Raw genomic sequence first — 22701 nt, 5'->3', positions numbered from 1 at the left:
CCATTAGAACTCTCAACAAAAGTCTGACTTTAGCATAGAAACCAAGGGGAAAGCACATAGGAGGGAGAAAAAAGGGGTGTGTCACTGACAGTTTTTTGGGGAGTTGAAATTCAGTCATACACTGAAACACCTTGCTCAAGCTTGTGTGTATTTGGGACTTTGCTGACTGAGTTAAAATGTTCAGACTCTTACAGTTAGTGCATTAACTGGGAAAAACATAGGAAATGGCTTATTTGTATATGCCAGGTACCTTTCAACTATTAGAGAAGGGATTTCACTTTTTTTTTTTTGTCGTTCCCCATCCCTTTTCCTCTCTTACCTTGTTTTGTTCTTTGTGCTACCTCAACTCCATTGCTGTGGTTGGAATCCCACTGTACGATCTGAACACATCTGTCGGCGAATCTAAAAGTTCTTCTGGTCAACTTGCGCGTTCTCATACTCTAGCTCGTCTTAATCCCTCGTCCTCTTCGCCCAACTTTTTAAAGTATCTAAGGCATAATTCAAGTGGAGAACAAAGTGGGCATTTTGCACAAAAGAGGTGAGCTAGCACCTATACGTAGTTTGGGGTAGGGTTTGTTTTACCATGCCATAAATATGAAGCTCTGTAGTGTAAATATTTAAAATCATTTACAGTAGACCAAAGGTGATAGGTTTTTGTGGGAGAGCAAACTCTTTAACTGCTCCACTACTGAGTGTAGAGCTGCTACTTATATAACTTTTTGTTTTAATAAGTAGAATTCTTTCAGACACATGACTTCAGATACAGTTGCTCCAAAACAACTTGTTATGCAGCAGACAGCAGCACTGCTTAAATTGTGTGAGGGATAAGTTGCCAACAACCTGTGATCCAGCTCACTCTGTCCCTCCTGAATCATTCAGTTCTGTTCTGCTTTGTTCATTGTAACACAGAAACATATTAATGTTCTTTTGTGCAGGACATTTGAAGGCAAATTGACTAAGGTAACTAAATGAGGCAAGAAATAGCAGGACCGTGGAAAGTCGGTACAAAAACCCCCACAAACAACCAAAAACCACAAACAAAAAAAACCTTCCCACACCCCCCGACTGTTCCCCAAACCAAAAACCAAGAATAAACAAACAAACAAAAAACCCCAAACCACCAGCTCATGTATTTGTCTTGGTTAGTTTGAGCAACATCAAATGATACTTTTCTGTGCCTCCTTTCTTAGAACAAAAATACATAGGGAGAATGTTGAGAAAAGGATATTAACCTGTCATTTCCCTGAGAACCTGAAACAAGTAGCTCCCTAAAAATCTTAACTGTGAAACCCGTTCTTAACCTCTTAAGCTAAAACTGCTATTTTAGCTCAGGAGGCTAATGAGACCAGATGTCCTTGGAAGCATTGTCAACAGTCACTGGCCATTGGTAAGCAATTTGTGTTGCCGTTGCTCTTTATTGTTTGGTTTTGTTCTCTTGGGTGAAGGTTTCCTGTTTCCCGGAAGTGCTGATTCTTCTGATCCTGAGAAAATACTCAACCGAGAACCTTGTTTCACTAGTTCCTTCAGTTGTATTTGCTGAGTACTAACTAGCATCTCTCTTAATTTAGCTTCACCTCAGAAGTAAGGCATAGCTCAGGGGAGAAAATGTGAGTCTACAATGTGCTCTTTACTCTTCATTTTAATAAGACTTACTTGAGTCCTGAAGTTTAAATTCTCAAAAGCAGATTTTCCAAGTAGATTTGGTAATGATTCTACATGCATGGTAGCAACTTCTCCTTTCCTTTCCCTGTCATTTAAGCGTATACTGTATGGAACCTCTAAGCAACAAGACTGAAAACTGAAATTAGTAAGAATATCAAATGGGTTGATGAGTTTAAATCAATAAAGTCAAACTGCCCAAGTTGATTGTATTCTCTAAGTGACATTACTGTGTAAATGTGATGGATTTACAATGTGATTGGAAGTGAAACCTGTTTGCAGGGTGCACCATGCTACAGCCTTATCTCCTTCAGGCTCAGTACCAGCTAGAAAAAAAAGCTTCATTTCATACTAGCCATTATTCCAGAGTATCCCCCCATCCCATTCACATTTTCAGGAGACAGTGCTAAATGCCATCCAGATATATCATTCTGGTTTGTCAGAAGCACATCTTTCTTAAGCTTAGTTTTTCAGGAGTAAGTTCTCCTACTCACGTGTTTTTGTGTACTCTTCTGAGAAAAAGTCTTCTAGTATCATGAGCTAAATAATTTTCTATGTTTTCATTTAATGTAGAAACGTTTCCTTATCTGAGTTGTTCTCACTTCCTTCTATTAACCTTCTTCCAACTATGTTAGGGCTTTTTATTTTAAAAGAAAGAGCAGAATTATGTTGGCCAGAAGACTGATGAAATTTGATTAGTGCTCCTGTCTGTTGCATAAGTAAAGCCACATCCTAAATGATCAGTCATAAGGCTCAACTTTTAACTTGAAAGTTCAAAGCTTATCTGAATAGAATGCTGTTAATGCTTTACAAAATGTTTTTTTGTCAAAGTCTTATTTTTCATTTGCTAGCACATGATTATCAATGTCGGCTTTTCCTAACCTTTCCCCCAAACTTAGTCATTGAAACTGATATTAATGTGCAGTGATTAAGTTGGCATCAGTTCTTATTAGATTAAAGGAATTTACTTGAAACACGCACTAAAAATCTTGGGATATATCGAAGAATAACAACTTTACTGGAGGTACATTTATTTATACTGGAACATTTTAGTTTGCCCAAACAAATATGTATTTCAAAGTAGCACTTTGTTAGCAGTTTCAGTTTTGATTTTAGTTTCCTTGATATTCAGGCCTTCAGGATTTAGCTGCTTTTTGTTTGAAACTCAGCAGTATGTATTATTTTTATTCTGTGGATTTATACTTCCTTGTGCTAAACTATACTTTTCCCAACTGCACTCTCAGCATCTCCTACCGTACTGCCTTAAGGAAAAAGCTTCATTCTTCCTCTTCTGTGCCAAATTTCTTAAAATTTCTGGCTCCTGTAGATGAAAATAACACCTCTGACTTTAGGAGCACAACAAGGTAGGGTCCTGTTAAAGCCTGGAGGTAAAAACTGCATTTTCAAAGGTTGCTCTGTCTGAAATATTTCAAATGCTTCTCACACTTGCAAAACCTGATTTGTGCAAAAAGTCACTTACATATGTTCTGCATGTGATTGCTGTCAAAAGGATGGAGCTATCCCAGACTTCTCTCCCCTTAAGACTGCAGAACTTAGCCATTTTTATGTTGCACTGGTCATGTAACTTCCTGCAACTTCTATCTATGTACTTCCAGTATTATTCCTGCCAAAGGACTGTGTTAGCAGTTTTCAGTTAAGAAAATATACAGGGTTCATTCATCCTAAGCAATGTCAGTGTCCTCAAATTGGAAGGAGAGGATAGCCTGTAAAATGCTCCTCGCAGTTGCTGCCAGAGCTTATTTGAAGTTCAGTTATCCCTTTCAGCTTCAACAGAGACTCATGCAACCATTTAGCCAATGGCTGGAATAAAATGGTTAATAGTTTAAAGAAGTAATGGGTGAAAGTTGTTAGTGGGATTTTTAATAGGAAAAGAACATTGCTGTTCACTATTTTATTTAATATTTTGAATAAAAACCTCTATGTAGTTCGTGGATTACATCAAAAGAGTAACATCCAAGGTTTCTGGACACTGTTCCTGAGTTTGTTGCTTTTTTTCAAACTGTGACTTGTGAACACAAGGTTAAAAGTTTTGCTCCAAGTCTGTATTTTGAAGGAATATATTACATACTCAGTTCACAGAAGGTTGGAAATTTAGTTGATGTTTATAAAGCTCCTTGATGTGTGCTGATAAAAGGCATCAGCAGTTCTTTGTGTCTCCTATGAATAATTTCTGGATTTTGTGGGTGGCATTTAAATAGCAGGGTGGTAAAGATACATTATGGTATATGTGTATTTAATGCATTGTGTTTAATATACTGCCACAAAGAAAGCTGAAAATTAATTAAAACTGGAGAAAGCAGATTGCACAGAGCTGCCAGCCCCTTTTGGTGAACCTAAGTGATGTTTGCGGCCTTGTATAAGCCTGCTGCCACAAAGCATGCTTCACCTACCTGATGCTAAGAGCTTGACCCAGCATGTGCACAGCGCGCTGCACTTCTTAGTTGATGGTTTATGTTATTGTATTCACTGAAGACTGTGCCACTGTTACTAGCCGATTCAGGTGACCTACTCACAAGCTATTCTGTGTTCTGCAATTTTAGCGACTATGAATCCAAACACAGCCAGCAGGCCATTGGTGCGGACAGCCCTGTAAAGACTCGACGGCATTCGTGGAGGCAACAGATATTCCTGCGAGTGGCAACCCCTCAGAAAGCATGTGATTCTCCTAGCCGATATGATGGTAAAGTCTGTGTTTATTTGCTCCCATGAATGTTGTTAATGGATGTGGTCCCTGAAGTGTGGATTATTTTGTGTACCAAGCAGACATACTAGCCCAGTGCTCTGTTTGTGCTGTCTCTGCAGTTTCCCGCCTACTTTTCGGTCATGCCAAGTTCATCAGCTGTTGAGTTTTTATTTTTCAGCTTTGTATGTAGCGTAGTCCCAACTGTGTCAAATTAACTAACCAGAGAACAAATTATTCTTACGTGCACTATTTTAATGAGTTCTGGGGAAAATATATAACCAAGTATTGCTCTGAAGAAAAAGTGATCCTTCTGTTCCATCTTTCCATGCTGGAGTATAGAACTATGGACTAAAAAAATCCAGGCCTAGCAGAAGGAATTACATTTCTTTTATGACCTCGGTTGAGTTCTGTAGCGTGCACTCCATACCAGACTGAATTTGACCTCATGTGTGCTGCTCCAGTCTGTGACATTTGCCCCTTGAGCCATAGTTATGCACTGTTCTCATATTTTATTTCTTGAAATTCTGTAGAGCTAAAGAACCACTGACTAGAAAAAAAGTCACTGCACATGACCATGCAGGTACATCATTTTATGCACCTCACTTTATGTGAGCCTGATAGTACAGCACATGCTGAGGCCAGGAATGCCTCAGAGAAACTTGTGTCTTTAGGTAATGGTCTCTGCCTCACTAAAGTTTGAATTTCACAGCTTGAGCTCTGCAAGTTCTACCTCCTGACTGATCTCTAAGGCCATTGTATAAGAAATACCAAGATGATCAGGGGACTGAAGCATCTCCCATATGAGGAAAGGCCAAGAGACTTGAGTTTGTTCAGCCTGAAGAAAAGACTGAGGGGGGATCTCATCAATGCTTATCAATGTCTGAAGGGCGGGTGTTGAGAGGATGGGACAAGACTCTCTTCAGTGGTGCCCAATGACAGGCCAAGGGGCAATGGGCATGAGTTGGAACACAGGAAGTTCTACCCGAATACAAGAAAAAACTTCTTTCCTGTGAGGGTGCCAGAGCAGTGGCACAGGCTGCCCAGGGAGGGTGTGGAGTCTCCTTCCCTGGAGACATTCAAAACCCGCCTGGATGCGTTCCTGTGCCCCCTGCTCTAGGTGTGCCTGCTCAAGCAGGGGGGTTGGACAAGATGATCTCCAGAGGTCCCTCCTAACCCCTGCCATTCTGTGATTCTGTGAAATGAGAAAAAGTGTAAGGAAACAGGAGGGAACAGTACATTATAGTAAATGTAGTAAAAAGTAACCGTCTTAATGTCACTGAGACTCTTTTTTTATCTTAAAGAGAAATGTTGATTAACTGGCACAGCACATAACAAAAGTGTTTCTGTCATTAATGTATTGCTTGCAATTTAATTTGACTGATGATGGGGTAAGCTGTATATGAGCATAGATGCCTCAAATTTAGTGTACTTCAAAACAAGGGGTCTCGAGCATTTTGTGTAAACATATATGTGAAATGCTGTCCTATACTTCAAGGAATCTGAAGGAGCTGTTCAACCTCAGCTGTTCTGTGAAGCTACTGTTTTTGCAAGTTTGATGCCTCTTTTTGTGACTGGAAATAGTCTTACTTGTTCTTGAAAGCACAAAACCTTCCCATATTGTATAGGAAATATAACCCTAAATTGCCTATTCAAGCACTTCCTCTGAGACATAATATCTGCAAGATACAATCTTAACAACCTACAGCTGGGTAAGTGAATAGTTGGAGAAACCGAGTGTGGCCAAAGTGGAAAACAGGAAGTGCTATTAACAGGAGGAGCAATTTAAAATATCTGGCCTTTTTCTTAATTCTTTTTTTTTTTCATTTTCTGCTTTTCTTCTAATGTACATATTCAATTTATGAACAGAGGGAGAAAACTCAGATTTGGGGAGGGGTGTTGTTATTTATAACAAGGATTGTTTTTTTCCATTTGGATTTTCATGCATCTCCTGGAACGTTTCTGGCAGTAAAGGATACTCATTCACGGTCCAGTCTCTGTAGCCTTTAAGAGAGCTGCTGTACAGATAGATGGTCTTACATTGGACTCACCACCACAGTTAACTTGGTAACCTCTGTAGTTCCAATGTAAATGTAATTATCTATCATGCATCATCTTGTTCCTCTTTCTTTGATATTCTCTCAAGGAGAAGCAGCACATGCAGTGGGGTTTATTGATTTGGTAAGTTACCTGTACTTTTTTTTTTTTAAAAAAAAGCCCTTCTCACTCTTTTTGGTCTGTTTTCCTTTGGAAACAGAATTTATGCAAACAGCTAATATATCACCAAAAGATCAATTTCAGCCAAAACAGAGGGCAGAAATGGTATTAAAGATAACATGCTTTGTCATGTTCTGCAAAAGAAAGCATGAAGAGAGGGAAACGGGAGCTCTGACTCCACTGACCAATTTCTCCATTCAAGTGCAATAGCCCACATGCCGCTCCACGGTACTCTGCAGGAAAGCAGTAAGAAAAAAGGCTAGGGTTTTTTTAAAAGTCAGTGAGTCAGCCAACCAAGAGACCCAGATCTTTGTCAGTCAGAGATGGTCAAGTTTTTCAAGCTTAGCATAGTCTGCTTTATGATTATGCTGTATTAAACATAATCATTAACATTCATTAACAATCCATTCAACATAATTAAATGTAACGAACGTAAAATCAACCAGTATTCCTGAACTATGCATTGCTTTGATCATGTGTGTCTTTTGTCAACAAAATGAAACTGTGGCTGTAACTTCTTTGGGATGTAGTAGGTAAACATGCATGTGTAAGATGTCGCAAGAAATAGAGACAACTTTAAGCTTTATACACACAGAAAGATATAGATGCTGACATTTGTGATTCCGTTTGTTATAGGCAGGTGGTGAGCTGAATCTCAAGATGCATCATGTTCATTGCCACTCTCTGTGTGGGTAACACAACAGGATATGAAGGTGTATTTACTAAAAGTGTTGGGTTTTGGTTGTTTGTGGTTTTTTTTTAAAAAAACCAAACACTCAGAAAAACACCAGACAACTGGTACATAGGCTTTGCAGAAACTTTGAGCTTAATCTTACGAGATTCTGAACTTGAGAGATGTCTAGTGTCCCAAGTTCCCAAATGAAGGTGAAAGCACTCTGAGTTCCACTGTCTTGTACTTCTGGATCCTTTACTTCTTTAGGAGATGCTCGTAAGTAGTTTGAGCTAAAACTTTATTTTCTGCAGCTCAGCTGGAGAGAAGTGATCGGGTATGCTTTGGTGGTTGCATCGTGTATTACCAGGCAGAGAGCATGCTGTTTGTTTTGCAGATGCCATTATGTAAAAGGAGGGTTTTACCATATGTGAAGGAGGGTGGTCACTTCTACTAGTTCCGGAGTAAAAAGAAAACCAGTCCCAAATCAGTAGATTAAAAAAAATATATATTGCAAATAGATAGCCATTTTTTTCTTGCCAGTTGAGATTCCTGCCTTGCCCGAGGACTGGACTCAGTCCAGCTGTGCTCAAGCACAGTGAGTGTTCTGGGACAAAAGCCTCAGGTACAGGGAAACCATTAATTTTGGTTGTTATGGGAGCAATGTCCCATGTGCAGGCCCTCCTCCAGCCCCCTCTTGCTTGTGGGTGCTGCCACTTTCCCCTTTCCCCGCTGTTTTCCCCTGGTTCTGTACATAACTTTGTGATGAAGCACATCAGAGAAGCATTATGCAATTTGCTGCCTGGCAGGACAGCCAGGTGATCTCTGGTGAGCCTGAAGATGAGGCTGATCTCCACTTTGGAGATTTGGATAGGATCTTCTGCATAGGTGAAATGATCTGTAGAGAACTTGGCTTTCCAGCTCATAGCTGGAGGTTTGGTCGGTTGAATTATGCTAGTTCTATTGTAGCAAGCTACAGTTCAAACATCCAACCTTTACCTGCTGCTGTTTGCCTCTTCCCATGGAATGGTTGTGCTGCTGCGGGTGGTGTGGAACACTGGGGGGCAGCGTTTCTCTCACTACCACCTTGAGATACACTCAGTGTCTAGTCCTCTGCTATTTTTCTTTTTTTTATTTGTTTGTGGGGGTGGAATGAGTGTTGTATCATGCAAAGTGGAGAGATGGAAAAACAGGAGCACAGGTCACTTACAAAATGGATCACATGATCTGTTACAATACTATACTTCTTTTGAAAGAAGGCTTTCATTAATCTCTTTTTCTAAAGCTTTTTTGGCCTGTTTTCTGTATCCGATTACACAAAATTTACTCTGGCTCTCCCACTCACGGTCTCAAACATTTTAAGTAATAAAAGCGTTTCTTCAGTTCTTTGGTTTTTACCTTTATACCTGCCCACCTTATTTGCAGCCAGATCTTCATGCTTTTGTAGAGTCTCTCTAACAGATACATTCTGTGGTTATGCAAATGGTTTAGGACTTCCTAGTTCTCTGTCTTAGAATCATAGAATCGTTAAGGTTGGACTGGTAATTGTTAAGGGCTTCGCTGGTAAAAAAGTGAGGGGAACAACCTGGTGATCATTTTAAACCAGCTGAAGTATAGGCTCACTCAAAAACGGTGATTAGTTTTCAGTTGGATCAGTTTTCTAGTCCCACTCACAGTATTACACAAGCACTTGAGTAGGCACAGGGAGGCAGGCAGGGACATGTGTCTGGAAGTTGAGGGTGGGTGCCCTTACACTGCTCAGGAGCAGGACACACTTAGATCAGCGCAGAGTGGTCATGAAACTTCACCTTGCACTGCAGTGCAGCAGAATATTTGCATACTTTTATTCAGGATCTACAAATCTCTGTGCAGTGGACTGTTTTCACTACAATTTTCACATATTGACTGTTCAGAATTGGTCATAGTGGGAGAACTGTTTTGCAGGTTTTCAGAAACTCCCAGCAAAGTCAAGTGCTACATTTAAAGGGGATGTGAATAGTTTTCTTAAGTAAATGGTGGGAAGGTGATGGTGCTTGTTATGAGCTTTCCTGCTGCGGGAGGTGGGTTGGCAGTAGACAGCAAGATTTTTTAAAACAGCTGTGTCGGTTTTTGGTTGGAGAATGGGTGATTTGTTTTAAGGTGGGCAGTGGGGTGGAGTTACATGTTGAACAGTGAAAGAAATTGCAGTTTGGAGGAACAAGATGCTTGGTATTGCTTAGCAGTACTCAGAAAATAGATTCAGATGAAAAAGGAACTTTAGCCAGAACAACTACAATGTATTTTACAAACTCACTTGCAGAAAAAAAATTCCTTTAGAAAGAACAACTGTCTCTGTACAGGAACAAAAATTTGATTCATTCATGAAAATGAATTAGGTTTCAGTCTCTGGCAGGCAGAGGTAGCAAACTGTTAAATCCTAAATGGTGAAGAAAAGTTTGGATTTGAAGAACTGTTATTCTTAGAACCAGCTGTAGTTAGCACCTACCTATCTGTTTATGTGCTTTGTGGTGAGGATATCTCCTCCATTATTTAAGAAAAAACATTTTTTTAATCATTTTTAGTAGTATTGAAAATACTGTAAACTGTTGCTTTTGCATTTTATACTTAGAATGTTTGTGGTGTAAATTATTCCACCATTGTAATGTGTTCTCCAATACTTTTTCAATGGTTCTCTTTTAGCAAAAAATTATTAACTAATTAGTAGTTTTGTAAATGCTGTAATAAAGCCAGTCGGTTACAACTGATCACTCAATTCCATCCCTCTCAGAGCAAATACATGCTCATAATCTTGATCTGCAGCATAGGAGCTTGGCTATAAGCAGTGACACATATAATGTGTAACAGCTTTTGTGCCCAATGAAGTATCTGGGCATTAATTTCTCAGGGCTTGATAATATTAGTAAATGAAGTGAATTTGGAGGTAGTGATTACTTTTTAAGAAGCTCTTAGATTTGAAAGAAAAATTAAACTCTAAAGCATCTCTCAAAGTTGATTTTAATTAACTGTATTGAAATACATAATTTTTCTAGAATTCCTCATTCAGCCTTTGCCTTAAGCTGTATGCCAGACTAGAAGAACTTGTTGCTTCTTGTGATTCCCTATCTGAAGCTTTCTGGTAACTGAAGGTTCCTGGTCATGTTACAAGATTTGGCTATGAAGTAAAATATTCCAGGCATATGTGTAAAAATAATAGGAATATAATATATCCTTGGTTATAGAAGTTCCTCTTTCATTTTGTATCGTGAATGAAAGAAGGTGTTGTGCTACCTGAATGGAAGATCTGAAGAGAACTAAGGATGTTGTGAGAAGTCCTTTCTTTTGGGCAACTTAATCTTTTATGACTCTGAAGATTATCCTGTTTGCTTGCTAGGCTGAATTTTGTAATGTTTAAGATGGAACAAATGAAAACAGCGCAATGCAGAAAATAACATGCTTAATGGAATTCTTCCATCCACATTCTCACCATATCTGGCCTGACTGCTTAACCCTGGAGAGCAGATGTGACTGGTAAACACTGCATTTAGGGAGCTATGTATAAACAGCTCCAGAGTGAGGATGGTGGTAATGCATTGTATTTGAGCCTCCTCCCTATTAACTGCCTATAAAAATAAAACAAGCACTTCTTTTCTATGTGAAGTGTTGCAGTTTCTAGTCAAAGATGAATCTTGCTATCACAGAATGGCAGGGGTTGGAAGGGACCTCCAGAGATCATCTTGTCCAACCCCCCTGCTTGAGCAGGCACACCTAGAGCAGGGGGCACAGGACTGTGTCCAGGTGGGTTTTGAGTGTCTCCAGGGAAGGAGACTCCACACCCTCCCTGGGCAGCCTGTGCCACTGCTCTGGCACCCTCACAGGAAAGAAGTTTTTTCTCATGTTTAGCTGGAACTTCCTGTGTTCCAACTCATGCCCATTGCCCCTTGTCCTGTCATTGTGCACCACTGCTCCAGGCTGAGCAAACCTAAGTCTCTCAGCCTTTTCTCATAAAAGAGATGCTTCAGTCCCCTGATTGTCTTCATAGCTCTTCACTAGACTCTCTCCAGTAGTTCTCTGTCCTCCTTGAACTGGGGAGCCCAGAACTGGACACAGCACTCCAAATGCGGTCTCACTAGGGCAGAGTAGAGGGGGAGGATAACCTCTCTCAATCTGCTGGCCACACTCCTTTTAATGCAGCCCAGGATATTGTTGGCCTTCTTGGCTACAAGGGCACATTGCTGGGTCATGGTCAACTTGTCCACCAGCACTCCCAGGTCTTTCTCAGCAGAGCTGCTTTCCAGCAGGTCAACCCCCAACCTGCACTGGTACATGGGGTTGTTCCCAGATACAGGACCTTACACTTGCTTTTGTTAAATTTCATCAGGTTCCCCTCAGCCCAACTCTCCAGCCTGTCCAGGTCTCGCTGGATGGCAGCACAGCCTTCTAGTGTATCAGCTACTCCTCCCAACTTGGTGTCGTCAGCAAACTTGCTGAGGATACGCTCTGTCCCTTTGTCCAGGTCACTAATGAATATGTTGAACAGGACTAGACCTACCACAGACCCCTGGGGAACACTGCGAGTTACAGGCCTCCAACCAGACTCTGCACCATTGATCATGACCCTCTGAGCTCTGCTGTTCAGCCAATTCTCAATCCACCCCACAGTCCACTCATCTAACCCACATTTCCTAAGCCTAACTGTGAGGATGTTACGGGAGACTGTCAAAAGCCTTGCTGAAGTTGAAGTAAACAACATGTACTGCTCTCCCTTCATTGACCCAGCCAGTCACGCCATCATAGAAGGCTATCAGGTTGGTCAAGCATGATCTAGCTTTAGTGTATCCATGTTGACTACCTCTGTTAACTTTCTTTTCCTCTACATGCCTGGAGATGACCTCTAGAATAAACTGTTCCATCACCTTTCCGGGAACGGAGGTGAAGCTGACTGTCCTATAGTTTCCCGCGTCCTCTTTCTTGCCCTTTTTGAAGACTGGAGTGACATTTCCTTTCCTTGAGTCTTTGGGCACCTCTCCTGTCCTCCATGACCTTTCAAAGATGGAGGGTGGCTCAGCAAGAACATCTGCCAGCTCCCTCAGCACTCACAGGTGCATCCCATCAGGGCCCATGGATTTGTGAGTATCCAGTTTGCCTAAATGATCTCTAACCCAATCCCCTTCAACCCAGGGGAAGTCTTCCTTTCTCCAGATTTTCTCTCTCTTCTGGGGTTTGAGATGCCTAAGGGCCAGCCTTAGCAGTAAAGACTGAAGCAAAGGTGACATTCAGTAACTCCACCTTCTCTGCATCCTGGGTCACCAGGGCCCCCACCTCCTGCAGCAGCAGGCCCACTGTATCCCCAGTCTTCCTTTTACTGCTGATGCATTTGAAGAAACTTTTCTTATCATTGACATCCTTTGCCAGATTTAGTTCCAAGTGGGCCTTGGCCTTCCTCGGTACATCTCTGCATATCCTGACAACATTCCTGTGTTCTTCCCAAGTGGCCAGTCCCTTTTTCTACATACTGTAAACCTCCTTCTTCCATTTGAGTTTTTCTAGAAGCTCCTTGCTCGTCCATGCAGGTCTCCTGGCTCTTCTGCTTGACTTCTTCCTCCTAGGGATGCACCAATCTTGAACTTGGAGGAAGTGGTCCTTGAATACTGTGCAGCTCTCTTGGGTTCCCCTACCTTCTAGAGCCCTAGCCCATGGGATTCCTCCAAGGGAGGCCAAAGCTAGCTCTCCTCAAGTCCAGGGTTGTAATCTTACTTGTTGCCCTGCTTCTACCACGCAGTATCCTGAACTCGACCATCTCATGGTCACTGCAGCCAAGGCTACCCCCAGCCCTCACATCCTCAACCAGCCCTTCCTTGTTTGTTAGTATAAGGTCCGGCAGCAGCCTTCCCCTCCTTGACTCTTCCACCACCTGTGTCAAAAAGTTATCCTCAATATTCTGCAGGAACCTCTTGGATTGTGCGCACCTCACCATGTTGCTTTTCCAGCAAATACCAGAGTGGTTGAAGTCCCCCATGAGAACCAGGGCCTGTAATTGTGAGGCTACTTCCAGCTGTCTGTAGAAGGCTTCACTGACCTCTTCTTTCTGATGAGGTGGCCTGTCGCAAATGCCCACAAGTGTCACCCATATTTGCCTGCCCCTTAATTTTTACCCATAAGCTCTCGACCTGTTCTTCCTCCACCACTAGGCAGAGCTCAATACATTCTAGTTGCTCCCTCACCTAAAGAGCAACTCCCCCACCTTGCCTTGCTGGCCTGTCTTTCCTAAGACGTATATAGCCATCCTTGACAGCATTGCAGTCATCTGAGCTATCCTACCATGTCTCTGTAATTACAGTCAGATCATGGCCCTGTGATTGCACATAGATCTCTAATTCCTCCCGTTTATCCCCCATTCTGCATGTGTTGGTGTACAGGCATTTCAGAGAGGGAATTGAGCACGCAGGTTTCCCTGGAGGGGTGCACAAGGATCCACTATAGCCTTACTTAACCTTGAAGCAGTTGGTCTTCTGATAGTCACCTCGTGAGGCAGCTAAGGCACCTCTATCACTGCTCTGGTTGGCCTGGCTTATTCCCTGTTGGATGTGATGGCATTAGCATTGCCACTTAGGAATCCGCCCCCCAACTCCTTCAGTTTAAAGTCTGCCTCACCAAGCTGGCCAGCCTGCTGCCAAAGGTTCACTTGCCCCTTCTAGACAGGTGGATTCCATCCCTCCCTAACAGGCTATGGTTGCTGAGGAATGTCCCATTGTCATAAAAGCCAAAACCCTTGCAATGGCGCCAGCCACGTAGCCAGAAGTAGATGAATAATGCAAATCAATTACTGGCTGCCCATTTTCTCCAACTGGGAAAATGGAGGAGATGAGCACCAATATTTTTCACTTGCTCTGCCAGGGCTTTATAGTCTTCCTTGGTTCTGCCCAGGCACTGCTTTATAGCGTCATTTGTGCCCACATGGAAGAGTAATAGTGGGTAGTTATCTGTGCTCTTGACAAGTTGTGGCACCCTCTCAGTGATGTCTCAGATTGTAGCTCGTGGAGCAGAGCAAACCTCTTGTGACTCCCCGTCAGGTTGGCAAATGGGCGCCTCAGTGCCTCTTAACAGAGCGTCACCCACTACAAGCACTTGTTTCTTCTTTTTATGACACCCACTCTGTGCTGCTGGTACAGTTGCACCTTGCAAACCTTGCTCATGAGTGTCTACAGCTGTTAAAGCTTCATATCTGTTGTTGGTAGTGATGTTGGAGGGTAGAGGCTGAAGGGGAGCCCTGCTGTTGTGGGTCACCAGGGTCCAAGGTGCCTCCTTCTTAGTGGTGTCTGCTGCAGGAACATGGTTCTGAAACCATCTGTTTATCTCAGCCTTGGCTCCACTAATACTGTGCAGCCTTTTAACTGTTTCCTGTAACTCAGCCACCTGATGCAACAGATCATCAACCCATGCACACCTTGTGCAGGTACTTACCTTTACACTAGAAGAAGGGTCTGGGCACTCTGCAACGTACTGCCTGTACTAAATTCTCTTTCCTTACCAGTTCCATCTGGGTGGATGCATCAGATATCTCTAGGGATTTCTCTGTAGAATAGCTGTTTTTAGCTCCGAGGCGAGTGTTGTCTTGGTTTTGGTATTTGAGGTTGGTTAGACTAAGTGCTTCTAAAAGAATGTTTTTAAAATTTAGGCTTTTAGGTGGGTTTGTCACTTCTGTTGGTTTTTTTTTTACTTCGTGTGGGTGGTTTCTCATAGTGGGTTTCCTTTTTTCTTTTTGTTTTTGGAAAGCCTTGCTTAGTACTGAGATTGATTGAATAAGAAACTGTTGATAACTTTTTTTCTAGTCAATTACAAATGAAATTTCCTAAAACTAAGGTTTAAGGCAACATTTTAATAACTCACTGTTGGAATACTTTAATGGTCCCCCTCCATGCAAATTCTCTATATTAATTATAGCTGCTTCTGGAGCTAATGAAATTTCCTGTTTATATCACTACCAGTCAAATACTGTCTGTTCTAAGTACTGCTGCGGTCAATCACCAACTTTTAATTTACCAGCTTTCTTTAGTGTGGTCCCTGGTAGCACTATACTGTGATACTTTCTTCATAATCTTTTGTACTTTGTTTTGTGTGTCATGTTTGTGCATGAGGATTTTGTGTAATGCATTTGTTGATCCTTTTGGAGTGTAGGGATACTCTGTGTCTTAGGATTGAAGCACTGCCACATGAAGCCAAAGAGCTGAATATAAATGAATGGATCCGCTGTACAAATTCTATCTTAATCCATTGTTCTTATTGGTCTTGTCTTTTCTTGGGTAGTAAAAGTGGTGGGAGCATTAGAGCAGTGCTTTTGAGGTACATATGGATGCACTAGTACATTTGTGCAATGTTTCCATCTACAGTTTGTTACTTTGCACGACTTCTCATGAGCACGGAGAGTACACTGTTTCTCAAGGAATACTTAGTTTGGACCCACAGACTTGTAGAAGTGCATTGCGCAGAAGAGTAGTTCTGAAGGGTAGTCCAAGTATGAACTTCAAATGGAAAATAACCTGTGTGTTGATTAAAATATAATAGTTACTGAGTCAGCTTGCCCAATGCTGAACCTCAAAGAGTAGAAGTGTGGTAGGCTTGTAGAAGTACCATATATGGAGGTAGAATTTTATATGGAACTTATGGGAAGGAAGTAACATATTTGAAAGGAGTACAGGTCAAGCATGGAACAGGAATCAACAAAAGCTGACGAGCTTGGCAGATGAACAGGGAAGCAGTCTTTCAGTGTGTGCTGAAGCGTTCAGATCCTGCTTAAGTGCTCTTACTAATCTCATAAATATTTTGAAGGCTGCACATTGTTTGGATTTTAACACATGGCATTTTGATTCAGTGGAACATGAGCTCCCAGTTGTGATCAGTTGAATTGCTCTACTATTTATCTTTGCTTTCTCTGCTATCCTCCAAATCATTTGTGCATAATAATGAAATACTCAGGTTTTTGTTACAGTCTCTCTGCTCTTGTCTGTTCTGGATCTGGAAGCCGGATGGCATATCTGTTGTTCACCTTGTTGTTTATTCATGGACATGGGTTAGTGCTGACTTACCAAACGTCAGGTTTTTAACTTTGCTTTGAGGGATTACCTGTGCATTCTACCTCCCCCACCTCTTTTACCAGCCAAACAGCTGGTGCAACTCTGCAAACGTGAGACAAGCCCTCTGAGCAGTTAAACAGGTTCATTTTAGTTTCTATACATCTTGCTCCATGCCAGCATGGAAATGGAAGGGAAGACAGGTTGTGCATGTGCTGCACTTTATCAGAGTAGACTTTAGACTTTCTGTTAAATGTCCACAAGTGATAAGAAGAAAGGAAGGATAGAAAAGGAGCTGCCATTTGGAAGGCAAAATCAAGCCTAGGACTATTCCACAGAAGAATTAGAGGTAGGGTTGATAATCATAATTGTTCGGTCTGTAGAATTTTGTAACCTTTCTCATTTATTTGTAGCACCTTAAGCATTGTGAGTTAAATTTCTTCTTGTGAATATTGATCTTGTTGGGTTAGTAATAGACAAGAAATTTTCAGCTTAAATGGAAGCAGGACCATGGACTTGAGTAATTAATGCTTTGCAGTGGTTCAAGTGTTGCCACAGTAAGTTTGATCACTGGAGGACAAGTAGTGAGTAATATTTCCAACAAATTACAAGGTAATGTTTTTTGAAGTTGGTACTTGAAGACCAATCCACAAAATTTGCACTGAAAGTAGAACATGCATGTTGAAAACAGGAAGATTTTAGGTCTTGGATATGTTCATTCTTGCTTTGTGTTTAATGCATTTCCTTGCATGTGTTTTGGCAGCTTGGTTTTTTTTTCAAGTGGGTAACCATAAACTGTCTCTGTAGATAGTCTGTTACTTTCTAACACATACATATATACATGCATAAAACCAGAATACATATCTGACTCTAAAGGAGATCCATAAACCACTGAGAGGATGTGTAGTTGAGAAGAGATTTGTTTCCCTCAAGTTGTACATGCATTCTATATCGGATGCTCTAAGAATGTAATAAGAAGTGAATGGACTACAGATAGTGTACAGTGGATAAGGGTGTACCTATCTGGATCACTTTTACTTTTTGCATTATTGTTTAGTGACAATTTTTGTTAATTCCTCTTTCTTATGGCATGTAATGCATGTAATGCAGCCTTAGAGAAAATAAAAAAAATTAAAAATACCATCCTGAAGGAAAGTTTTTCAAGTTTATTATTTTATTCAAGCAAATGAATGAGGTTCTACTAGCATTATCCTTAAGAGTATTTCCCTTATGCTGTTCTTTAATATGCACTAAGAAAAATCAGCATGAAAACTTGGAAACTACTATATGTACAGAGCATTGTTGACAGTATAGTGTGTGCATCAAAAACAACAATCAGATCAAAATAATTTTCCTTTAAGTGTCTGCACAAGTTGAGGATTATCAAGTGTGTGTTCCTTCTTTACCTGATGACATTAACCTAAACCTAATTTATAATTACAGATCATAGCCCACGGAAGTCTCTCCATTTACCTGTAAAGAAAAAAATTAAATGAATGTTTCCCAGTTTCTTTTAAGGGATATAATATAATTTTTTAGTTGTATTGATGTTTTTCATAACCAGACATATTTTTGAATGCTTCTGTCAGTGTTTCCTACTTCTCTTTGCAACAAATGGTGATCACTATTAAAGTGTCAAATATTTGTCCTCTGCCTAATTCATGTTCCTGTGAAGTTCCTCTGAAATGCTGTAGATACCCAAAGTCTGGGTATCCACATTTACATCCAGAGTGAACATTTCTAAAGGTTTCATTTGTGCTGCTAGCTGAAAATGTTGCATTTATTTTTATATGTATATTTTAGCCCTTGAATTTAACTGTGGTAACAAACAAATAAATGTTGCATAAGGAAACAGGTGGTTTTGGACCCACCCTATTTGTCTCTGCCTCTTTGAGAGGAAAAGATTGACAGTGACAAAACTTAGAAAAGCAGAAGCTAACAGCTGTGAACATTTCCATTCTTATTTAGCCATCTGAGCTTAGTTGTGTGAGTGCCTTTCAACAAACAAAAGAATAGCTGAATATGAACCATGTGAGTCAATATATGGTGGCTTTCTGAGCAGATTTTGAAGGGGTGAAAACCTTCCTATTTTGTTTGTAGAGATGAGATCATTTGTGTGCGTGTGTTTAATTCAAAATTTTTATCACTATGCTAGCCAATGATAAAGAAATGGACCACTGAGCTACCACGCAGAATATTACTTTCAGGAGTGTCCCTTCTCTAGGAGCTGTTTGAAACAGCACACACAGATGTGCTTGTCCTTGGCTGGAAAGTCTGGGGAATGGTTTTTGTTGCACTGATTTTAAAGCATACATGCATAACTGGTCAGCTTATCCTCAGGGAGACATTTCACAGCCATTCTGTTTGGCTGAAGGAGAAATGCTGTTGTGATGGCTTTCTGTTTGGGATTTGGTAGGAAGAGATTGGTCAAAACCACCCTTCATTTTAAGGGTGACGAGTAATTTTTTTTTTCTAGATACAGGTTATATCAAAGACAATAGAGCCTTCAGAGAAGCTGTATGCAACAATAATATTAAGTGATACTACAGCAGGCATTAAGATACAAAGTATAAGCACTTACGCTTCTTATGTTGAGAACTTGATTAAAAGCAATGTTGTTTACCCTTTCTCTAAAAAGAACATTTTTCAATTTGCCTAGATTTATTTAATGTTCACTTTCTTTTGTGGTGTTTTTAGTCTTCTTAGAATTACCTTGCATGCTTGACAAAGAGATACATTTTGTGGTAGACCAGCTGAAGCCAAAAGAAAAAGTGCAGAAGGTTATGACATGGTTAAAAATTAGAAGTGAGAGCAAACATGTCTTAGGTGCCTGTCTCCCCTTCCGCATGTTTACTTTAAGAACTGGTAATCATCCCATTGTATGGCCTTAGGTGGTGGTGTGTTTGTGCAGCTAAGGGTGTGTTTTCTTTGTTAAACACAGTTTAGAGATTATTTTTTAAATTATGTGGGTGCTATATTTGATTTGATCTGCTATTTGAATCATGTCAGGTTTCAGCTGTAAGTTGTATTTTTGCAATTTCTCAAACTTGTCTTTTCCTTTTTAGTTCTGTCCTTGTAAAGCTGTAATTAGCAAGCCACGGCCTTGGTGTATAGTACGGTGTTTTAATCAGGTTATTGAAACAAATGTTCCAGGCTTTGGCCCATATGATTCTTATTCAGAAGCAGCTTGTAAATCAGCTTGAAACTGTCATTTAGGAAAACTTGCTTGGTATTGCTATCTCCTATATGTATATGTGTGCATATTTATGTAGATACATATGCATATATATACGCAATCTTTGAAAATGTGTCCCTTCATTCACCTATTCATGAAATCTAAGTAGTTCACAAAAGCTTCTCTCTCTTAAAGATTACTCCGAGTTGGGAGAACTTCCACCGAGATCCCCATTGGAACCAGTGTGTGAAGATGGCCCCTTTGGGCCAGTGAAAGAAGAAAGGAAACGGACCCCCCGTGAGCTTCGCGAGTTGTGGAAGAAAGCCATTATTCAGCAGATACTGCTCCTCAGAATGGAGAAAGAAAACCAGAAGTTACAAGGTTGGTCAAGTTCTTGATTACACCCTACTGCAATGCAAGTTCAGTTTTTGGTTTGCTCTGTGGCCTTGGCAGTGGATTTGACCAAGCCTTAATGAAACATTTTAGGAACATACAGGTAAATCAGTTTAGCAGCATCTCCCTCAGCTCTCATTAGTGTAGGTTACAATTTACACCTTTTTATTTATCACTTCACCTTATTATTTCTTTGCTTGATCTTGATTGGTACTCCTAGTTTTACCATGGCTGGAGTTTCTTAGTCTGTTGTCTAGAAGCTCTGACAAGGAATTCAGCACAATCATTATCATGAACTGAATTCTTTACGTTTGCATCCATAGGTCATTGTCTAAGTATTGGTTATTGCAACATTCCATTTAGCCAGTCTTGAAGTTGAACTGCAGTTCTCAGGGAGCTAGTTGTTGCAAGCAAGGTTTGTATGAAGTAATAATGACTTAGATCAGTCAGAAGGGTAATGAGAAGGAGCTTGAGAAACTGGAGTTTGCTGGAGTTGGAGAATTGTTCTTAACCAAAATTTTTCTGTGGCTGAATGTGTAGCTGCAACAAATCTGTTTTGGTGACAATTTTTACACATAAAATGGAGCTAATTAAGAATACACACTTTATTCGAGCAGCTGCATGCAGAATTACAAGTGATTGCCCTTGAGAGCTGCTCCTTTGAAGATATGATGAGGACAGAAATGTTTGTCTGGCTGATTTTAGGTGTTCAGGAAGGGAGTAGGCACCTGGATCCTCAAGGGGTGAGGTAGCTGGCATGAAAATGGCAATCCTTCTTTGTCTTTGTGTAAAACTGAGGAAGGATTATCTTCCAGGAAGAACTGTGTAGAGAAAGGGCCGAGCTGCTGAAATTTTTGGACATGAATATCCGTAAAAATTTTAACAGGTTTAATCAGATGCTCCAATTTTGTCTGCCCAAATGAAACAATTGCAGAACCACCACAAATTCACTAAGATCAACGTGTCTGAAGCTAGTTAGTGAATGAATGAGATGGGTGTTGGCATGACTGAAAACCCAGGCTGTGCAGTATGAACGGTGGAGTGAGGAAGTTGAAGTTGTCCTAGGTACCTGTTGCATGAAGAGCTCAGATGACGAGTCAGTACTTGAAAAAAAGGGCGACTATGCTGCAGAGAGCACAGCTCTGTAATGTAATGCCACATGTTCTGATGCTTCTGTCTCTGGGGAGTAAAAACATATTTTATGTGTGGTAATAATTCTCAGAGTACCACTGTTCAATACTGAAAAAAAATTACAATGTATGTTGCATCTTTACTGATAATGCTTAGGTGTGATATTAGGAATTGGGTTGTATCAGTATCTAAAATACCTTCTTGATAAAGGCATACCCTCTCTTCAGTCCTTCCATATCACTCCCACTCTAATGTTTTTGTATGTGGAATAAGAATAAATAATAAATAAGAATAAAGCAGAAAAATCTGAAAAGACTGAAGAGTTGCCAAGCACCAGGAAACACTTGTTTGCAAAAGGTGGAACATTGAAAGAGTTCTCTGACTTTGTTTTGTATAAGCTGAAACATAAATGCCATTTTTAGTAATATTCATACAATAACATCTGTGTTTTAAGGATTTTTTAGTGCTCTAGTACATAAATGTGTTGTATTTGACCTGAAGAAAATGTGAGGAAGTTGACAGTTTAGATCGACAGAATCACTTTCAGTGCCGATGCATGGCTCCAATAAACCCATCAGTGCTTGTAATTACATGGTTCTATGGTTACGCGCTGAATATAATCTACAGGGAAAAATCAAAAACAACAGGAAACCAGGAATAAAAAAAACCCTAAGGAGTCAAATTAAGGTACAGCTGTCTATATTAGGATGCGTAAAGCATGTGTCAGTACACATGTAGCCAAAGTCATGTTTTAAAATGAAGTATACTACTTTGAAGTGAAAAGTCAAAAACTAAATTAGAAAATGTCAAAATGAAATACCATGAGGTCCAGATCTTGCAAAAACTTAGGTAACATCATAACTCACATGAATAACTTCACTGAATGAAATCATTCACATGTGAAAGCAACTACAGGATTAGGAGGTAAGGTGGACACTTCCCAAATACAAAGAGTTATTTTCTTTTTCCATTTTTAAAATCTAGAATCTTGTTTTAGCCAATGGGAGTAGAGGACAAGCTAACCCTTTGTGACTCTCAGAATTTTATAACCTAAAAAACCTTTATGGCAGATGCAGGTCTCAGAACAAGATGAGCTTAGTGTGTTGGCTATTTTAGTGTCATTATGGGCCATGTAGATTTCAGGTGATTTTTAACTGTTTAGTAAATTTGTATAAACAAGTTGAACATACAAACAATGGAGAGTAAAACTAACAAAACATAACATCTTTTCCACGTAGATTGTCTCAAGACTGTAACACATAGAAGTGTGATTTTGTGAGTTCATGCTATGAAATCATCAAAAGTAGCAGTAAGCTTATGATATATGGCAGAATGTCCTCAAAATGAGAGTATCTTGTTAGCATTACAGTAATGCATCATCATAACAATGAAGTACTGTGAGTACATCATGGCAACTTAATCAAAAATCATAGTCAGTTCATGATATACTGTTTCATAAACATGGCTCCAAATTGTGTTATTTGTAATTTGCTCGACAGGTGTTATTGAGGAGAAGTATTTCTGAATTTTTGTTTAATGCTATAGAACCTTTTCAGTCCTTCATTTCTTTTGAACCTGTGCTCTGCTCATTTTTGGAAGTATAGAGCTGCTGACTTCTGTTCTGGAACTAGGTTCATTGAGCCTCAGCCACATTACAGCCCAGTTAAAAAGTTGAAATACCTGTTTTGTTAAACTCCCCATAGACATA

At 40.3% G+C, this 22701-nt stretch overlaps 1 protein-coding gene across 5 annotated transcripts in view; it reads left to right on the top strand.

Moving 5' to 3' along the window:
• The window catches only part of TBC1D1 (TBC1 domain family member 1), a 115722-nt gene that overhangs the window by 69598 nt on the left and 23423 nt on the right, over positions 1–22701 (top strand). For 3 of the 5 annotated variants that reach the window (XM_075091678.1, XM_075091679.1, XM_075091683.1), the window contains 4 exons: positions 410–538; positions 2904–3023; positions 4221–4360; positions 19665–19850. In XM_075091678.1, the coding sequence (XP_074947779.1) occupies positions 410–538; positions 2904–3023; positions 4221–4360; positions 19665–19850 (575 nt within the window). The remainder of the gene's footprint in view (positions 1–409; positions 539–2903; positions 3024–4220; positions 4361–19664; positions 19851–22701) is intronic. The other 2 variants (XM_075091682.1, XM_075091681.1) reach the window with 1 other exon arrangement.

The sequence above is a fragment of the Phalacrocorax aristotelis genome, chromosome 4, assembly GCF_949628215.1.
Source record: "Phalacrocorax aristotelis chromosome 4, bGulAri2.1, whole genome shotgun sequence".
Taxonomy (NCBI): Eukaryota; Metazoa; Chordata; class Aves; order Suliformes; family Phalacrocoracidae; genus Phalacrocorax; species Phalacrocorax aristotelis.
The sequence above is the reverse complement of the archived record's forward strand: the minus strand, read 5'-3'. Positions and strand labels throughout refer to the sequence as shown.